Below are 18,676 nucleotides of genomic sequence, written 5' to 3'. Positions count from 1 at the left end.
TTCCATAACACCCAAAAAGGGATAAGCTTTGCAGCACATCCAGAAAGTTGGGGCCGGGGGGGAGGGGTGGGGAGAGAATCAGGCATTGGCAGACCCAGACGGGTAAGTGAGCTCCCAAGTCATGGGTCCCTAGAGGAAAATGCCCTGCTATCACCTCCCATTGGAACTACAGGTCACTAACCAACAGCAGCAGTACGGCAGGGCATAGAAGAGAACAGTAAGAACAGATAGTTTGCTAGTTATAAAGCAACTGTTGTACAGTCTCTTAATCTAAAATGAGCCAACATGGATCCTTTTGCTTTCTAGAATTTGCCTCAAATCCTGGCTTTTCAGTCTCCACCCCAGCATCCCCAGCTCTACAGTGAAGTTTAGCCTCCTTTCTCCCACTAAAATAGTTAGTGATATTTGCTTACTGTGTTCAGAAAGCTTTCATTCCCTTTCCCTCATCCCTACAATAGCTAAGTGTTTCTGGAATTGTTAGTAATCAGCTCTGGTTTTATACAGCCGTAGCCAAGAGGCAGCAGGCCAAGCTGCATGAGAAGCACTGCCCTTCAGAGTCACAGCTGCTGGTAGTTTTCAAACTAATCTTATCCCTATCAGAAACCAGCACCCACCACATCTGCGTGGCAGAGCTTCCACTTGGCCTGACTGTTTCCTGCGATCATTTAAGAACAGCAAACCTGCTTTTGCATGGCAAGGAAAGGGGGAGGGGAAATCACATGCAACAACGCCCCAAAAATCAGTTGTGGGTAGAGGCATTTTCCACTTTTATGCATCCGATTAAGTGAGCTGTAGCTCACGAAAGCTTATGCTCAAATAAATTGGTTAGTCTCTAAGGTGCCACAAGTACTCCTTTTCTTTTTGCGAATACAGACTAACACGGCTGCTACTCTGAAACATCAGAAGTGGAAAAGGAGAAAGTTTACACACACACACACACACACACACACACACACACACACACACACTCTCTCTCTCTGATTGGAAGTCTAAAGAGCAGCCATTTTGTTACTTCCTGAATTACACTTCCACTAAAAACACATCAGCTCTTGAAAGCCTGTATCCACCCAATAAAACAAGACTCCCACCAAGAGGGGACAGGAGATGGCACTAGTATGGGCTATGTGTCACCTGTGACTAAGAAGAGCAAGCATTCTAGAAGCTACTGATGTATGGTACTGTACATGGTTAAAAGCCACACAGTTCCCCAGCAGCACGGACACACTCCTTTCCCTGTGATTCTATTGATTTTCCATATATTATGCTTGAATATCAGACCTTCAAATTGTAATTATTCACATAGTTATTAAAGAGGGAGACGGACTCCATTCTTAGGAAAGACTGAAGAGTTAGGTCATAAATAATTATAGTTTGGCTGAAGGACAACTCAGATTGGAGGACAATCAGTGTGCACAGCTATTTAAATGATGGAGACATCAAGAGGAGGGCAATCATTTAAGGCAGTTTATGAGACACAGGTGGGCAACCTGGATAGGCAGATCAAGTGTCCCCTCCTCCCCGCCCTTATCAATAAAAGCTTACTGCTGGATCCTGAGACAGTTCCTCACTGAAAACAGTATAAGTCCTATCACCCAAGATTTAAAGACTGGGTTGAAGAAAACAGTTATACTCCTGAGGGCATTATGTGCCAAAAAATTAAAAATTCTGTGCCCAAACATTTAAAATTCTGCAAAATTCTGCAAATTTTATTTGTCAAATAAACGTGGAGGTTCCAGCATGGCATTGGGGAGCACAGGCCACTGGCTGCACAGAGGTGGGAGATCACTGTGCAGCTCCCACAGGGACACAGACTCAGAGGTGAAGCTGCACCGAACCATGACACAGCACAAGGACCGGGCCTACCCCAGAAACACCCCAGGGCCCTACCCCTCTATGACAGGTGCACCAGTTGTGGGCAGGCAGGCTCAGCAAGGCAGGATCCAAGTGTGAAGGGACTTAGTATGGGGGGGATCCAGGTGTGGTTAAGATGGTTGTGTGTGGGGCAATCTGGGTGTGGGCAGCTCAGTGGAGGATCTAGATGCACAGGAGCTTGTTGGGGGGTTGTGAGTGCAATGGTAATGGGACGCTGCAGGGGGGGTCCAGGTGAAGGTGATTGGGGCTCAGCAGGGGGTCTGGGTGTGTGTGTTTGGGGTCCAGATCTAAAATAGTGGGGCTCCGAGGGGGGGGGGAATCCATGTGCAGCTGGTTCGGGGTCGGTAGGGTGGGGACCCAGGCGTGGGTGGCTCATTGGGCTGGTCCAGGTGCAGGGGAAGTGGGGCTCATTGTGGGGGTTCTGGGCGTGGGGGTGAGAGAGACTTGGCAGGGGGGTCTGGATATGAAGGGGGGTGTGGATGCACGGGAGTTGGGCAGATGGGGGAGCAGCTCCCTATACAGTGATCCCTCCCCGCAGCTGAGAAGTGATAGGTGCAAGAAGCATGGGGGATTGGGGGGGGGCAGTTTGCAGAGCTTCCAACAGCCAGGGGAGAAATCTGGGGGTGGGTCTGACACAGCCCCAAATGCCATGCAGGGGAAGAGGAACTCTTTAAGAACATAAGAATGGCCATCCTGGGTCAGACCAAAGGTCCCTACCGTCAGCAGCCAATGCCAGGTGCCCCAGAGGGAGTGAACCTAACAGGCAATGATCAAGTGATCTCGCTCCTGCCATCCATCTCCACCTTCTGACAACCAGAGGCTAGGAACACCATTCCTTACCCATCCTGACTAATAGCCATTAATGGACTTAACCTCCATGAATTTATCCAGTTCTCTTTTAAACCCTGTTACAGTCCTAGCCTTCACAACCTCCTCAGACAAGGAGTTCAACAGGTTGATTGAGCACTGTGTGAAGAAGAACTTCCTTTTATTTGTTTTAAACCTGCTACCATTAATTTCATTTGGTGGCCCCTAGTTCTTATATTATGGGAACAAGTAAATAATTTTTCCTCATTCACTTTCTCCACACCACTCATGATTTTATAGACCTCTATCATATCCCCCCTTAGTCTCCTCTTTTCCAAGCTGAAAAGTCCTAGCCTCTTTAATCTCTCCTCATATGGGACCAGTTCCAACCCCCTAATCATTTTAGTTGCTCTTTTCTGAACCTTTTCTAATGCCAGTATCTCTTTTTTGAGATGAGGGGACCACATCTGTATGCAGTATTCAAGATGTGGGCGTACCACGGATTTATAGAAGGGCAAAAAGATATCCTCAGTCTTATTTTCTATCCTTTTTTAATGATTCCTAACATCCCGTTTGCTTTTTTGACTGCCGCTGCACACTGTGTGGACGTCTTCAGAGAACTATCCGCGATGACTCCAAGATCTTTCTCCTGATTAGTTGTAGCTAAATTAGCCCCCATCATATTGTATGTACACCTCTACCCAGATATAACGTGACCCGATATAACGCGGGTTCGCATACAACGTGGTAAAGCTCCGACACACTGCTCTGAGTTAAGGGTGCTGGGCCAGGGCTCAGGCCGAGGGGTTGGATAAGGGGCAGAGGGTCTCGGGGGCGGTCAGGGGCTCGCCCCCCCCCCCCCAGGGTCTGGGAGACAGGAGCTGTGGGGGGACACTGCCATCCCAGAGTGGCCTAGGGGATTAGCGGTGGGCCGGGAGCAGCCCGCTCTGCTTCCCTTGCCCCGGCCCCAGCCGTGTCGCTGGGGGGAGGGGTTTTGGGGTAAGGGATGCCCCCCCCCCCCCCGCACTCACTGGCAGTGACGGAAGCGGAGCAGCCCGGCCCCACCCCACTCCACTCTGCCACCTCCCAGCTGCGGTGCGCCACTTCCCACTGCAGGTGAGTACGGGGGGGGGGGTCCTTTCCCCAACCTCCCCGCACTCACCAGCGGCAGGAAGTGGAGCACCGTGGCTGGGAGGTGTGGAGTGGAACAGGCTGGGGCCGCGTTGCTCCGCTTCCCGCCACTGCCAGTGAGTGCCTGTCAGGGGCGGGGGTGTGGATAGGGGTCGGAGCAGTCAGGGGACAAGGAGCGGGGGGGGGGGGGGTTGGGTAGGAGGTGGGGTCCTGGGGGTGATTAGGGATGGGGCTGTCAGGGAACAAGGAACAGGTGGGGCCAAAGCAAGTGTTATATAATGCGGTCTCACCAATAATGCGGTGAGACTTCTTGTCTCCAAGGACCACGTTATATTGGGGTAGAGGTGTATATAGTTGGGGTTATTTTTTCCAATGTGCATTACCGTTACATTTATTCACATTAAATTTCATTTGCCATTTTGTTGCCCAATCACTTAGTTTTGTGAGATCTTTTTGAATTTCTTCACAGTCTGCTTAACTATCTTGAGCAGTTTAGTATCGTCTGCAAACTTTGCCACCTCACTCTTTACCCCTTTCTCCAGATCATTTATGAATAAGTTGAATAGGACTGGTCCTAGAACTGACCCTTGGGGACCACCACTAGTTACCTCTCTCCATTCTGCAAATTTACCATTTATTCCTACCCTTTGTTCCCTGTCTTTTAACCAGTTATCAATCCATGAAAGGATCTTCCCTCTTATCCCATGTCAACTTAATTTACGTAAGAGCCTTTGGTGAGGGACCTTGTCAGAGGCTTTCTGGACATCTAAGTACACTATGTCCACTGGATCCCCCTTGTCCACATGTTTGTTGACCCCTTCAAAGAACTCTGATTAGTAAGACATGATCTCCCTTTACAGAAACTATGTTGACTTTTGCCCAACAATTTATGGTCTTCTATGTGTCTGACAGTTTTATTCTTTACTATTGTTTCAACTAATTTGCCCGGTACGGACGTTAGACTTACCGGTCTGTAATTGCCAGGATTACCTCTAGAGCCCTTCTTAAATATTGGCGTTACAGTAGCTATCTTCCAGTCCTTGGGTACAGAAGCTGATTTAAAGGTCAGGTTACAAACCATAGTTAATAGTTCCGCAATTTCACATTTGAGTTCCTTCAGAACTCTTGAGTGAATGCCATCTGGTCCCGGTGACTTGTTACTGTTAAGCTTCTCAATTAGTTCCAAAACCTCCTCTAGTGACACTTCAATCTGTGACAATTCCTCAGATTTGTCACCTACAAAAGATAGCTCAGGTTTGGGAATCTCCCTAAAATCCTCAGCCATGAAGATTGAAGCAAAGAATTCATTTAGTTTCTCTACAATGACTTTATCGTCTTTAAGTGCTCCTTTTGTATCTCGACCGTCCGGGGCCCCAGTGATTGTTTACCAGGCTTCCTGCTTCTGATGTACTTAAACATTTTATTATTACCCTTTGAGTTTTTGGCTAGCTGTTCTTCAAACTTCTTTTTGGCTTTTCTTATTACATTTAAATTTGTTAGTGTTTATGCTCCTTTCTATTTACGTCACTAGGCGTCCCGTCCTCCGCAGCCCAGCTGGAACTAGAAGCTGAGCCCGGCGCAGGGTAAGAGCCACCAGCCCGGTCTTCGCCAGTGCTGCCTCCTGTCCCACGGTGATTTACCTCTGCCGGTTGCCCTAGGCACCTGACACATACTGCTTGGGAGGGCTGCATGATCGATCTTGTGGCTTCCCTTTGCTGCCCTGTCAGAAGCTCATTTTTCTGCGGGGATGCAAAGACATCCGTGAGTATATAAATTCCGTGCATGCAGAAGTAGTGTACAATTCCCCCAGGAGTAAAAGTTGCATATATACTGTACTGTCAGGAACAACCATGCCCTGGCAGAAAGATGCAGTTGACCTAGCAGCTTTTCCATCTCTACCTTGCATTAGTGTATGAGAGGAAATAGTGAATTCTACTACCAGTAGAGAACTTTGCTATCAAGGAGTAGCTTTAGTGACAGCTTCAGTACAAATAGGAGTGTACATGTTACTTTAATCTATTTAAATAGCCAGAACCCTTTCCCAAAGAGTTTATAACTTCAATCATACCAACATCAAAGGATGATAAATGAAACAATAGTATGAAAGAACAATGGAGAAGGATGAGGGTCACAGTAAGAAATGAGATGTTTCTTAGGTATGCAACTGTTCTTGGCTCTTAAAATTTATATTTATTAATATACATGTCTATGGTCCAGGATATAGACTAGTCTAAGAACAGTGGAGAGGAGATAAGCGCTGGAAGGGTAACTCAACATGCCATATTTTTAAATGGATTGCATTATAATCACTGAACAAGTGAAACACAATTTTCTCACCAGCATTTTGTACAATGAGATGCTTGCCAAAGAAATTAAATATGTTTGTTCCATCTGCCTGCTTGCTGCTATGAAGCACTGTTTTCTCTTTACCGTTCTCCCCTCTCATATGCAGTTCTCAGGAGGACTGGCAGATCTAGGCCAGTGAGCGTCAGATAATTGTCAGAGATGAATAATTAGATAGCTAGCTGAACTCAAAAAAAAAAAAAAAAAAAAAAAGTGATGAGACAGCTAAAAAAACCAGACAGGCTGGGAAGAAGCAGGGCACAATGGAGTATGAGCTTTCGTGCGTGAATACCCACTTCGTCAGATGCATGTGGGTATTCACCCACGAAAGCTTATGCTCCAATACGTCGGTTAGTCTATAAGGTGCCACAGGACTCTCTGCCGCTTTTACAGATCCAGACTAACACGACTACCCCTCTGATAACGGAGTATGGGCAATCCAATTTCCCTGGGGGAAAAGATGGAAGGACAAGAGGAGTTTGGGTGGATTTAAGACCACAATTAAAATGATGTATAGCAACATTTCCTGTGATGCATTTCATCGAGTAACTGTAATGGGCTTTGTACAATTGTAGAAAATCAATCAGTTTGATAAGTAATTAATACTATTGTGAGAATTCATAAAAATTGCTGGTGTTGATGGAGTTTATGTTTAGCAAATACAAGTGGTGCATGTTTGGAGCAAAAAACTTTTTTTCCTCCCCTCACTGAACTCTACATCCATTTTGGGGGAAAATCAGTTTCTAGATCCTTCCTAAACAAACCACGGCCAGAGGTGGTCAGACATCCTTCTAGCTGGTAGCAATATTGTCAAGCCAAAATCCTGGTTCCACTAGAACTGACAAGTCACGGAGTCCAGGGTGCCGTGCCCCCCCGCAGCAGGTAAGATTTAGTTAGAGGTATTTTTAGTAAAAGTCACAGACAGGTCACTATCTGTGACTTTTTGGTTATTGCCCGTGGCCTGTCTAAACAAGCCCAGTTCCCTCAGCCTCTCCTCGTAAGTCATGTGCCCCCGATCATTTTCGCTGACCTCCACTGGACTCTCTCCAATTTGTCCACATCCTTTCTGTAGTGGGGGGCCCATAACTGGATGCAATACGCCAGATGTGGCCTCACCAGTGCCGAATAGAGGGGAATAATCACTTCCCTCTGTCTGTTGGCAATGCTCCTACTAATACAGCCCACTATGCTATTAGCCTTCTTGGCAACAAGGGCACACTGTTGACTCAGATCCAGCTTCTCATCCAATGTAATCCCCAGGTCCTTTTCTGCAGAACTGCTGCTTAGCCAGTCGATCCCCAGCCTGCAGTTGTGCATGGGATTCTTCTGTCCCAAGTGCACGACTCTGCACTTGTCCTTGTTGAACCTCAGATTCCTTTTGGCCCAATCCTCCAGTTTGTCTAGGTTACTCTGGACCCTATCCCTACCCTCCAGCATATCAGCCTCTCCCATCATCTTAGTATTATCCGCAAAGATGTGGAGGGTGCAATCTATCCAATTGTCCAGATCGTTAATAAAGACGTTGAACAAAACCAGCCCCAGGACTGACCCCGGGGGCACTCCACTTGATACCAACTGTCAACTAGACATTGAGCCGTTGATCGCTACCCTAACATCCTAGAGATGTTATGATGGCTGGAAAACTGGCAGGCCAGGATATGGATAGTCATCCTGGTTTTGAGAGAAAACTTAACAGGGATGGAATGGGATCAGAAGACAGGGATCGAACCCAAGCAGAGACCCACACCCAGCAGGGAGGGAAACCATCTCCCAGAAGCCCTGGGATGGGCAGGGAAACATGGTGTGCCATATGCAGCCAGCAGGGTCACTTTGCTCAAGAATGCCTACGACATCTACTAAGTCCCAGTGGGGTGTTGAAAGGCCAGCTATACCCCAACCTCTCAGAGTTAACTGCGTGACTGAATTATTCCACAGCCTTGGATGGGCTCCCAAGAGAGTACTGTCTCCTGCAAAGATGAGTTTTGGCTTTACTGGGGAACGTTCTGTTTTGCCAGAAGAATGCCATGGTATCCACACTGGAGCTTTAGGAGATCTTTTAGATCTCCTGTGTCCAAGTCATTCAGCATCTTGAAGATAAAGACAGAGACCTGGAACTTTATTTGAAGTTCTATGGGAAACCAATGTATAGAGCAGAGGACAGGTTTGACTAAAAAAAACAGTGCTGATTACTTACACACACACACCCCTTTATCTTTACTTCTTGTTACATCTCTCTCTCTCCTAAACTTTGGTAGGTTAGATCAATGTCACTTAGTGATTAATCTAACAGCAGCAAAGAAACTGGCATTGCAATTCAGTTCTGAGATCTTATTTCCTTTAATCAAAGACAGACATTTAAGGTTGGCAAGACTAAAGCAACCTCCCAAAAAACAATTTTTGAAAATCATTTCCTGCTAGTATTGGAAAAAACAGTGTACCATACCTGTAAACTAAAGTTACAATTCTGTTAAAAATTCAGCTACTCAATGGAGCAACCCAGTTTGCATAGCTGAGGAGATGTGTTGAAGCATTTGGCACTAGCTGGAGTTTCCTAAGCAAGGAAGTCTTCATGCTGCGGTATACTGCAGTATTGTAGTCCAGCTGAGACCATGTATAACTGAGGCCACGTCTTTGGCCATCAGGGAAGGACAGAGTCTCCTCACCACCTGGAGATGGTATTAAAGCATTACTCACAGTTGCTGCTATGTGAGAGCTCAGTGACAGCGAGGAATCCAAAACCACTACTAACCTGTAGTTAGAACATCCTCCAGAGCTACAGATGTACTGAGATGTCTTTGTAAGGCGGCTTATTAGAGATGCAGTAAATCAACTTTTTTTTTTTTTTGGTTTGCCACATAACAGGACTTAAATTTCATCAGGTATGAAATAAGAACTTGCGTCAGATAGATCACGCAAGCGGAGGAACACTAGCATCCAGGAGACAGACCATCTGTCCTCTTTGTAACATTGTGTGTGATTATGGTGAAGCCGAACCGAGGCTAGGGCTCAGACATATCTGTAGTGGGAGCAAATTCCGAACTACCTACAGCTCTCTGTCCCAGTGACCTAGAGCACCATGTTTCACCTCTGGATGGTTAGAGAACTTTGTGGACCGTGAGGACCTCAGTGATCCATGCACATGTCACCACCAGGCCGGATTATTGTAATTCACTCTATTTTAAACTGAATTTGAAGACGATGTGCAGGCTCCAGATGGTACAGAATGTGCCTGCCTGCTTTCCTTTATGGTGGAGGCTGCCGTGAACACATCAGGACCATGCTTAAGTCCCTTCACTGGCTTCCAGTCTGTTTCAGAAGCCAGTTTAGGGCTTTTTTCATAATTTTTCAAAGCAATTAATAAATCAAAGCCCAACAACATTAAAGACTGAATTTTGATCTATGAATTGCTGAGTTTGTGTGTTCTTTCCTAAGGACTCCTTTCAGCAAGAACTATCCTTTTACCAGGGTGGATAAAAATGATTTAAAAAAAAATCAGATTTTTAAATAGGATTTTTTTTGATAGAATGCTTTTTGAGGGAAAAACTGATCTAAAGACAGTTTTAATTAAGATACACTATAGCTCAAAGATATCTCATCATGGAATAGAGATTATAAATTCTAATTCTGTAGTATGAGACCATATATTCCTGTAATGTTTAAGAAAAGTTTTGTAAATGAGTTCCAATAGTTCATAGATTAGGGATCCAATCTTATGGAGTTCCACAGACTTCTGTATAGAAAGATTAACCTAAATAATCTGATCTACTGGGTCTCAGTGCTCAGTCTAGAAGATACCATCAGAGATGCTTAGTTTTGCAGTTCTCAAACTGTGGATTTGTGTCTCCAGAGGTAACATGCCTGTTAACAGCAAAAATGTTTTTAAATAAATAAATAAGAGGTGAGAAACAACAGACCTCAACTCTATTGTACCTCTGCAAATTTGTGTACACAGAGTCAATCCCTTACCTCTCTCTAAAAGAGTGCAACGTTTCAAAAAGTTCAATGAATAGAAGATCGTTGGGGGTGGAATAGATCTGGACAAGAAGAAGAAGTCTGGAGATAAATGTAAGACTTGAGGGACATATGCTTTCTTGTTAAAATATTATATGTTTGGGTGTTGAAAAAAATCCAGAATACTTAACGTTGTTGTTTTAGTTAAATAAAACAATTTTAAAATCTGGTGGTGTTCTCCTCCTAATACGCATGGCAAGAAAATCCTCGAAATATTAATCATTAACCTGTTGAATTGGAGATAGTTCACCTCCCAATGATTTCATAAACATCTGCTTCAATTACCTTTGGTAAATGAAATAACCAAACAATCATTCATTTTCTGATATAACTGTAAAACTAATTTGAAAAGTTTTCAAAATAAATCACTGCTTAAAAACGTATAGTTGTACCTTCTAAAAATGAAACCTACATCTATCTCTGAGTTGTGAAGAACATGTATTAAGGTTATAACAACCAACAAGAATGCACTTTTATGTAGAAAACCATGATTAAATCGAGTCTTCCTGACTAGTGATTTAAATCAAATCCACTCTGCCTTTTACCCTCAATATCTTACACAAACTAACTTGTGTTCTACTTAAAATGCCAGGAAATAATATAACCAAAATTGAGGGGAAAGAATTTTATGTTGGATTCTGTTCAGCAGTTTATTCACTTGCTCTGGCTGCATCAGGACTGGTATGTAATGAGTGATTATTTCCAAAGATTTAAGTTATTTTTCAGACAGACACTAAGTAATTACACTTAACAAAGACAGGTTCAGGATCCAGGGTTAGTTTCAAATCCAAATCTTGGGTAATACGTAGGACCTTGGACATTCTACACTTTATTTCCAAAACAGTGCTGATTACTTACACACACACACACGCCTTTATCTTTACTTCTTGTTATATCTCTCTCTCCTAAACTTTGGTAGGTTAGATCAATGTCACTTAGTGATTAATCTAACAGCAGCAAAGAAACTGGCATTGCAATTCAGTTCTGAGATCTTATTTCCTTTAATCCAAGACAGACATTTAAGGTTGGCAAGACTAAAGCAACCTCCCAAAAAACAATTTTTGAAAATCATTTCCTGCTAGTATTGGAAAAAACAGTGTACCGTACCTGTAAACTAAAGTTACAATTCTGTTAAAAATTCAGCTACTCAATGGAGCAACCCAAACAGTTTAAGGCACTTGGATTGTTTTGGTTCATGAGGGTACACCTCATTCCATCCCTCATTTCTGCCTGTTTTCTTTTTTATGAACAGACAAGCCCAATACAAAATGCTTTAAGATAATTTTGATACCCTGAATGCACTCAGAGGAGCAGAGAGAGGGAGACACACAGAGCAGGCCCTGAACATACCAGGCTCAAAACTATTTGCAATAGCTTTATTGCTTTTTAGCTGCAAATCTGTACTCCTCATCTTGCAACAACGTTGCTGGAAGTGGCCCTGTCTGGAGGAGGTTCTTCTGAGATAAACACATTGGACTCATAGCGAGGAGGGAGCAGTATCAGCTGCAAAACTACCTGAATTAGTCATGTTCACAGTTATCCAATAAACAGTTGGCCTTGTAATCTATAATAAGTTACTACAAATTGGTGTTTTTAAAAAAAAATCAGTCTATTTTTATGGATTTCCTACTTCTTTTCATCCATTAATTTGTTAAGTGTTTTTGTTCTTGGGGAAAATAACTAAAAAAACCCACATTTTTTTTAGCTTGGTTTCAGAAAAGTTACAACAGGACGTTAAGGCAATACAGAAAGGCTATTAAGCAGAGCAATGTTTATATACGCTCTTCACTATAAACAAGGTTCTTTTACCAGAGGTTTTATGTACAGATAGCACAGATTTATTTTGTTCATGTTTCTTGAATAGACCAAAACTTGCCCTCAACACCCACTGATTTTTTTCCTCCCTTAAATGAGAGACAAATTCGATATTTATGAAAGGTGCTGGAGTGGCACCACTAGAGAGTGACCTCCTCATTTATCCACAGTACAGGCAATAGCAATGCTAGTTTCCGCCACATCAGCAATGTGCCTCAAGCTAACCTGGATGGGTATTATCTTAGGAAGAGAGGATTAGTCTCCATACTTCTTCATTTCTCTGTGGAGACCGAGAAAGGTTACTAATCATCACAGAAATTGCGGTCACAACCGGCACTGTGGATACGTCCATTCGGAAGTAAATTGAGATCAGTTTATTTCTTAGAGGACAAAATTTTTAGATTGCAATGACTTTTGGTCACTATCAACCTGGGCTAAATGTTAACCAATGACTTCAAGGTGAAAAGCTCTACATCCCACTAGCAGCATTCTTAGCACTGACATTTTTGTATACCGGAATGTACACCGCACATAAAAACATGGTTTGTGTTTTATATATTCTAATTCAACTTGTAGCTATGAAATCATAGAAATGTAGGACTGGACGGGACGTTGATAGGTCATCTAGTCCAGTCCCCTGCACCGAGGCAAGACGAAGTATTATCTAGATCACCCCTAACAGGTGTTTGTCTGACCTGTGCTTAAAAACCTCCAACAAAAAAAGATTCCACAACTTCTCTAGCTAATTTGTTCCACTGCTTAACTACCCTGACAGTTAGAGGTTTTTCCAAATGTCTAACGTAAAATCTCCCTTCCATTGCTTCTTGGCCTGTTCTCAGCGGTTAAGGAGAACAATGAAGTACCCTCCTCTTTATAACCACCTTCTATGTACTTGAAGACTTATGTTCCCCGTCTTCTCTTCTGCATACTAAACAAACCCAAATTTTTTCAATCTTTTCTCACAGGTCATGTTTTCTAGACCTTTAATCATTCTGGTTGCTCTCCTCTGGACCTTCTCCAATTTGTCCACATCTTTCCTGAAGTGTGGAGCCCAGATCTGGACACAGTATTTCTTGCATCTTGCTTACAACATTCCTGCTAATACATCCCAGAATGACGCTCACTTTTTTGCCACAGTATACATTGTTGTTTCATATTTAGTTTGTGATCCATTATAACACCCAGATCCTTTCCTGCAATACACCTTCCTAGGCATTCATTTCTGATTTTGTATTTGTGCAATTAATTATTCCTTCTTAATTGTAGTACTTTGCACTTGTCCTTATTAAATTTCATCTTCATTATTTCAAACTATTTCTCCAGTTTGTCAAAATCATTTTGAATTCTAATCTTGTCCTCCAAAGTGCTTGCAACCCCTTCCAGCTTGGTATTGTCCACAAACCTCATAAGTGTACTCTCTATGCAATTATCCAAATCATTTTTGGAGATATTGAATAGAATCGTACCCAGGACAGATTCCTGAGAGACCTTCCGGCTTGACTGTGAACCATTGATAACTACTTTCTGAATACAGTTTCCCAATCAGTTGTGCACTCATTTTATAGTAGATTTGTTTAGGCTACATTTCCCAAGTTTGCTTATGAGAATGTCATGTGAGACAGCATTAAACACCTTATTAAAACCAAGATTATATCACATGTACTGCTTCCCCACCCCATCCTCTGCTTCACAAGGCTTGTTACCCTATTAAAGGAGGATATTAGGTGGTTTGACATGAGTTGTTCTTGATAAATCCATGTTGACTGTTTCTTATCTTTTTAATATCTTCTAAGTGCTTACAAACTGATTATTTGCTCCATCACCTTTATGACTGGGCTATAATTCTCTGGGTTGTCCTTATTCTCTTTAATAGATGGGTAAATACAGTACCTTTTTCCAGTCCTCTGGAATCTCTCCTGTTCTCCATGACTTCTCAAAGAAAATGGCTCAAATCTCCTCAGCCAGTTCCTTCAGTATCTCCTCAGGCCCTGCCGACTTGTCTAAGTAATTCTTAACTTGTTCTCTTATTTTAAGCCTCAGATCCTATCCCATTTACACTAATGTTCTCTATATTAGTCATCTGATTACTGCTAACCCTTCCGGTGAAAAATGAAACCAAAAAGGCATTTATCACTTCAGATGCTGCTGCATTTTCTGTTACCGTCTTTCCCTCCTCATTAAGTAATGGACCCACCCTATCTTTGGTCGTCTTCTTGCTTCTCACATATTTGTAAAATGTTTACTTGTTACTCTTTAGCTATCTTTAGAAGGCAAATCAAAGTGAATATGTAATTCAGTGGTGGGAGTGAGGGAAATATACTTCCTCCATTCAATGTGCACATTTGCATAATAAAGAGTAAAGAATAATACCTTCAATATAAAGTGTTCTTCTCCCACCCAACCACCCACCTCACTACCTAGGGGTTCCCATTTCTGCTAGAACCTGAAATTCCCCCTTAACTCCTCCTACTCAGCTGGGCTGTTTTACTCACCATCTAGCTTAAATATAGGCTCATATCCTTCCAGCTCAGGGATGTAGGACTCCTTTTTGGAAACTAGCGTGAGACTCAGGGAGCCCCTCAATACCAACTGGTAGAGGGTACACCAAACCATAACTCATCAAGCCTGACCCACTCATTGCCCCAAATCACCTTTGTCGTAATCTGTAGCTAAAAGTGTCATATGCAAACTGGTAATATACTGGGCCTAAACCCTAAAATTATTGTTTTGCTGGCTTGACTGTGTCTCCTATGTAAATTAAGGAAGGTGAAACCAAAGACAATGAAAAGGACATTTACCTGCAAGGTAAATGAAGGTGAGCAAGATGACCATTTAATAATCTCAAAGGGGAATGGAGGCTGCACCTCCCAGGAAGCCTGGCTGCCTGCCTCTTGAAACAGGGTCAATTAGCCACAGAATGACTTATGTAAACAGAGCATTTGCATCTGTACTTACCTTGTGGCTTTGGATTTGAAGCTGAACGTGGGGATTGTTTAACTGGCACGTTTCCATTTATTCCCTGAGCCGCTTCATTGCATACGTTCTGCTTGACTAGCCAGGTTGTGCTATTTGCTGAGCAAGATTTAGTTAAGAGACTCTTTGGACAGGTGCTGCTGTCTGTAGGGGGAAAAAAAAAAAAAAGAAAAAAGCAAGCATGAATAATGCTTAGTATAGTCGGGATATAATGTTCTACACAGTATGTTCTATCATTTCACTTCCACAGAAAAAGTTATGAATGATATCGTGGCAGCCCTGGGTAATGGGTTTCACATTTCCAGTTATTGTTCCATTTAAATGTCTATAAATAGAATCACTAGATGTGTGTTCTCTCTTGGTAAAATGAAAGAAATTGTCTAGTTTTAAAAAACTCGTTGCCACATAAAGACAGCCTCCCAAATGCTTTCATATCCAGCAATATTTTGTGAACTGATTTAGATATGCAAATAGAATGACCAAACAACTATTTTGGTTTTCTCTATATTGATTTTGCCAAGATAGCACACTGAGCTACCTGGATTGACAAATAGATACTTCAATAAAGACTACTGTAGTGGACATTTGACTGATTAAAGGTAACAACTTTCCTATATGATCACCCATGCTGGTGATAATGGGTTATGTACATAAAGAAGGAACGTTAAAATTGCCTTTTATCTCATCTAACTGTATCTGTTATTTCATTCTCCAAGCATTCTATTATAGGCATCTGAAAAGAAACCTGCTATGATTCTCCCAATAAGATATGATTTATGCCAACACGTGAAAAGGTATGTTATCTTCTTTGCCTAAAGACAGCTTGATGCAACACCAGAGTTGAGATAATTTTTCAAAAACACATTGGAGATTACAAATGGGCTAGCAGTATTATTCACCCTTTTCAATCTCACTTTCAATTAATATTTAATTCTAAGTAAGAATTTCAAGACCAACTACTTCTACAATGCCACTAATCTAATAGAAAAATTAGATCAGATATTTAAGACCTTGAGTCAAATTTTTCAAAAGTAAGAGCCTTTAGTGAGGTCAGTATGAGTTGTTAGGTGTGCAGCATTTTTGAAAGGCAGGCAGGTGGTCTAAATACAGCTTTAGGGGTCTTAATTATAGGCTTTTATGTTTGAAAATTTTGATCATTGTTTCTTAAACCCTAGCTGCTAAGTAATAAAAGAAAGTCTAGCATAAAAGGTTTCCACTGCAAAGTTGATGGTTAATAAATTATTTAAGATTTAAAAAACAACATATACAACACACAGACAGAAAAAACATCCCATCAAGGGGCTGGTTTTATGAATGGGCTAGACTAGGTTCGAGATTCCTGTCAAATGAACAATCTTTTATTCAAAATAAAGAAGCATTTGTCCTGTTTACAACACAATATTTGTTGGAGTTTTAAAAGTTATTTAGAAATTTAACAAAAAAAACGAGAACTTGTGGCACCTTAGAGACTAACAAATTTATTTGGGCATAAGCTTTTGTGGTCTAAAACCCACTTCATTGGATGCATGCAGTGGAAAATACAGTAGGAAGATATATATAGATATAGATATATATAGATATATATATATATACACACACACACACACACACACACACAGAGAACATGAAAAAATGGGTGTTGCCATACCAACTGTAATTAAACCAATTAATTAAGGTGGGCTATTATCAGCAAGAGAGGGAAAAAACCCACCTTTTGTAGTGATGATCAGGATGGCCCATTTCAAACATTTGACAAAAAGGTGTGCTTATGGTGCTATTTTCTTCAAAAGCACATGTAGTTTATCCTGGCATCGTTAATAGATTATGCTTTGTTTTCATGAAGGGTACCCAGAACTTAAAACTGAAGTAGTGCAAGGAAACCGTGCTATAAGATATCCTTATACAATGTTTAGTAGTCATGCCCTGGGGACATCTAATGTATATTAACTCTCAGGAACTGTCAGCTTTGGCTTCAAACCAGTGTCTTAAAACAAACTTAATTTAGCCTGGTAGGCAACGGAAGTGCTACTTATAATCCTATTAGGCATGCAAGAAATAAAACATACTGCAAAAGGCTGCAGATTTTAGTGGACTGCAATAGATTTGTATTGCAATTGTTTTCAATCGGAGAAAAACGAAACATTTGTTTACACCTGCAAATTTGTTCTCTGCATCAAATATTTACAAATCTTGAATGAAACTCCCAGAATTTCAGTTGTGTACCAACAGAATGATAGCTAGTTACTTGTACAGTGTTAATACACTAATAACTTTGGGGATGGTAAAAGTAAATACATTGGGGCAGGGCAAAGGAAGAGAAAAAGATTGGAAAATCTCACCAGGATATGCAAGAATGAGAGTGTGTGAAATAACACACTCTCATTCTTCATATCCCGGTAGGATTTTCCAATCTTTATTTATCTCTCTACAATCTATATATCTCACTACTAGGAAAGAGGGTTAGGCATCATAAAATTTGATGAGTATTTTATTAATCACTTTTGCCTATCACCTGCAGTGAGGTTAAAAAGAATCCTCCATCTGTTCTAGGCTGGGAGATGCAAAACCTAATTTTCCAGAAAATTTTAATTAGGAGAATCTAGCCATATTTCATCTGTCACAGTTAGAAGTGCCAACAACAAACAGGGCTGATTTGCATTTGTAGAAAGTGAAAAAATATTTTGGCAAGGTGCAGATCCTCAATCTGTGGTTCTGTAGGGCAGGACATAGGAAGTTGAAACAAGATTAGGTTTTAGGTCAGATTTTTTTTTTACTTTCAATCCCATTCAAGACACCTACGTGTCTCCAACAGCACGCAATGTTTTAGGGTGTAGTCTAACTCAGTGGTTCTCAACTAGAGGTCTGGGGCCCTCTGGGGCCGCCAAGCAGGGCCAGCATTAGACTTGCTGGGGCCCAGGGTAGAAAGGCAAAGTCCCACTGCATGGGGCTGAAGCCCAGGGCTCTGAGCCCTGCCACCCAGGCCTGAAGCCTGAACAATGTAGTTTCGCAGAGGTCCCTGTGACATGGGGCCCCAGGCAACTGCCCTGCCTGCGACCCCTCTAATGCCAGCCCTGGCTTTTATATGCAAAATACCAGTGATTGTGGCACAGGTGGGCCATGGAATTTTTAATGCATGTTGTGGGGCCTCCGAAAGAAAAAGGTTGAGAACCTCTGGACTAAGTCACAGGGACACAGACTTATTCGGTCACAAATGAAAGAAAAAGCCAAGTGTTTTCAGGAGGCAAAACTATTACAGTCTCAAAGTCCGTTTAAGAGTACAGATTTTTTTAAAAGTCACATTAATGATTACTGAATTCACAACATGGGAAAGGAAATCCAGTGGATTAATTTCTGATCCACACAGACATACAGAGCTTCCACGGAGCTGAGCTCATTAAGCACACAGGAGGCATCAGCATCCTGCCTTTAACTTAATGTAAGAAAACTGCACCAGTTCTACAACTGCCAGGGACTGCAGTAGTGGGTGAAGGATTTGCTCCATAAGGTACAAGTCTTTCCCCGAAGGTATCATTTGGTAGAGTGAGATCTGTGGTAAGAAAATCCAGTAACCCAGAACAAGCCACAGCACATAATGCGAGCGTGTGGTAATTCTGAATACTTTTAAGTGAGAAAGCGTGACCCAAAAGGTAGTGGGACTCAGAACACCTAGATTCTACCCCTGGCTACCTGCTTAGGTCCCGTAAAAAAAAAAAAAGTGATGTAT

At 42.2% G+C, this 18,676-nt stretch overlaps 1 protein-coding gene across 6 annotated transcripts in view; it reads right to left on the bottom strand.

The window, feature by feature from the left end:
- FGD4 (FYVE, RhoGEF and PH domain containing 4) overlaps positions 1–18,676 on the bottom strand; it is a 175,446-nt gene that overhangs the window by 47,928 nt on the left and 108,842 nt on the right. For 4 of the 6 annotated variants that reach the window (XM_074939608.1, XM_074939651.1, XM_074939625.1 and 1 more), the window contains exon 2: positions 14,935–15,096. In XM_074939608.1, coding sequence (XP_074795709.1) covers positions 14,935–15,096 — 162 coding nt within the window. Of the gene's footprint in view, positions 1–4,777; positions 5,550–8,596; positions 8,979–14,934; positions 15,097–18,676 lie in introns of those variants that run through there. The other 2 variants (XM_074939633.1, XM_074939642.1) reach the window with 2 other exon arrangements.

The sequence above is a fragment of the Natator depressus genome, chromosome 1 (assembly GCF_965152275.1).
Source record: "Natator depressus isolate rNatDep1 chromosome 1, rNatDep2.hap1, whole genome shotgun sequence".
NCBI classification, from domain to species: Eukaryota; Metazoa; Chordata; order Testudines; family Cheloniidae; genus Natator; species Natator depressus.
Note: the sequence above shows the minus strand (reverse complement) of the source record. Positions and strands in the feature narration are given on the sequence as shown.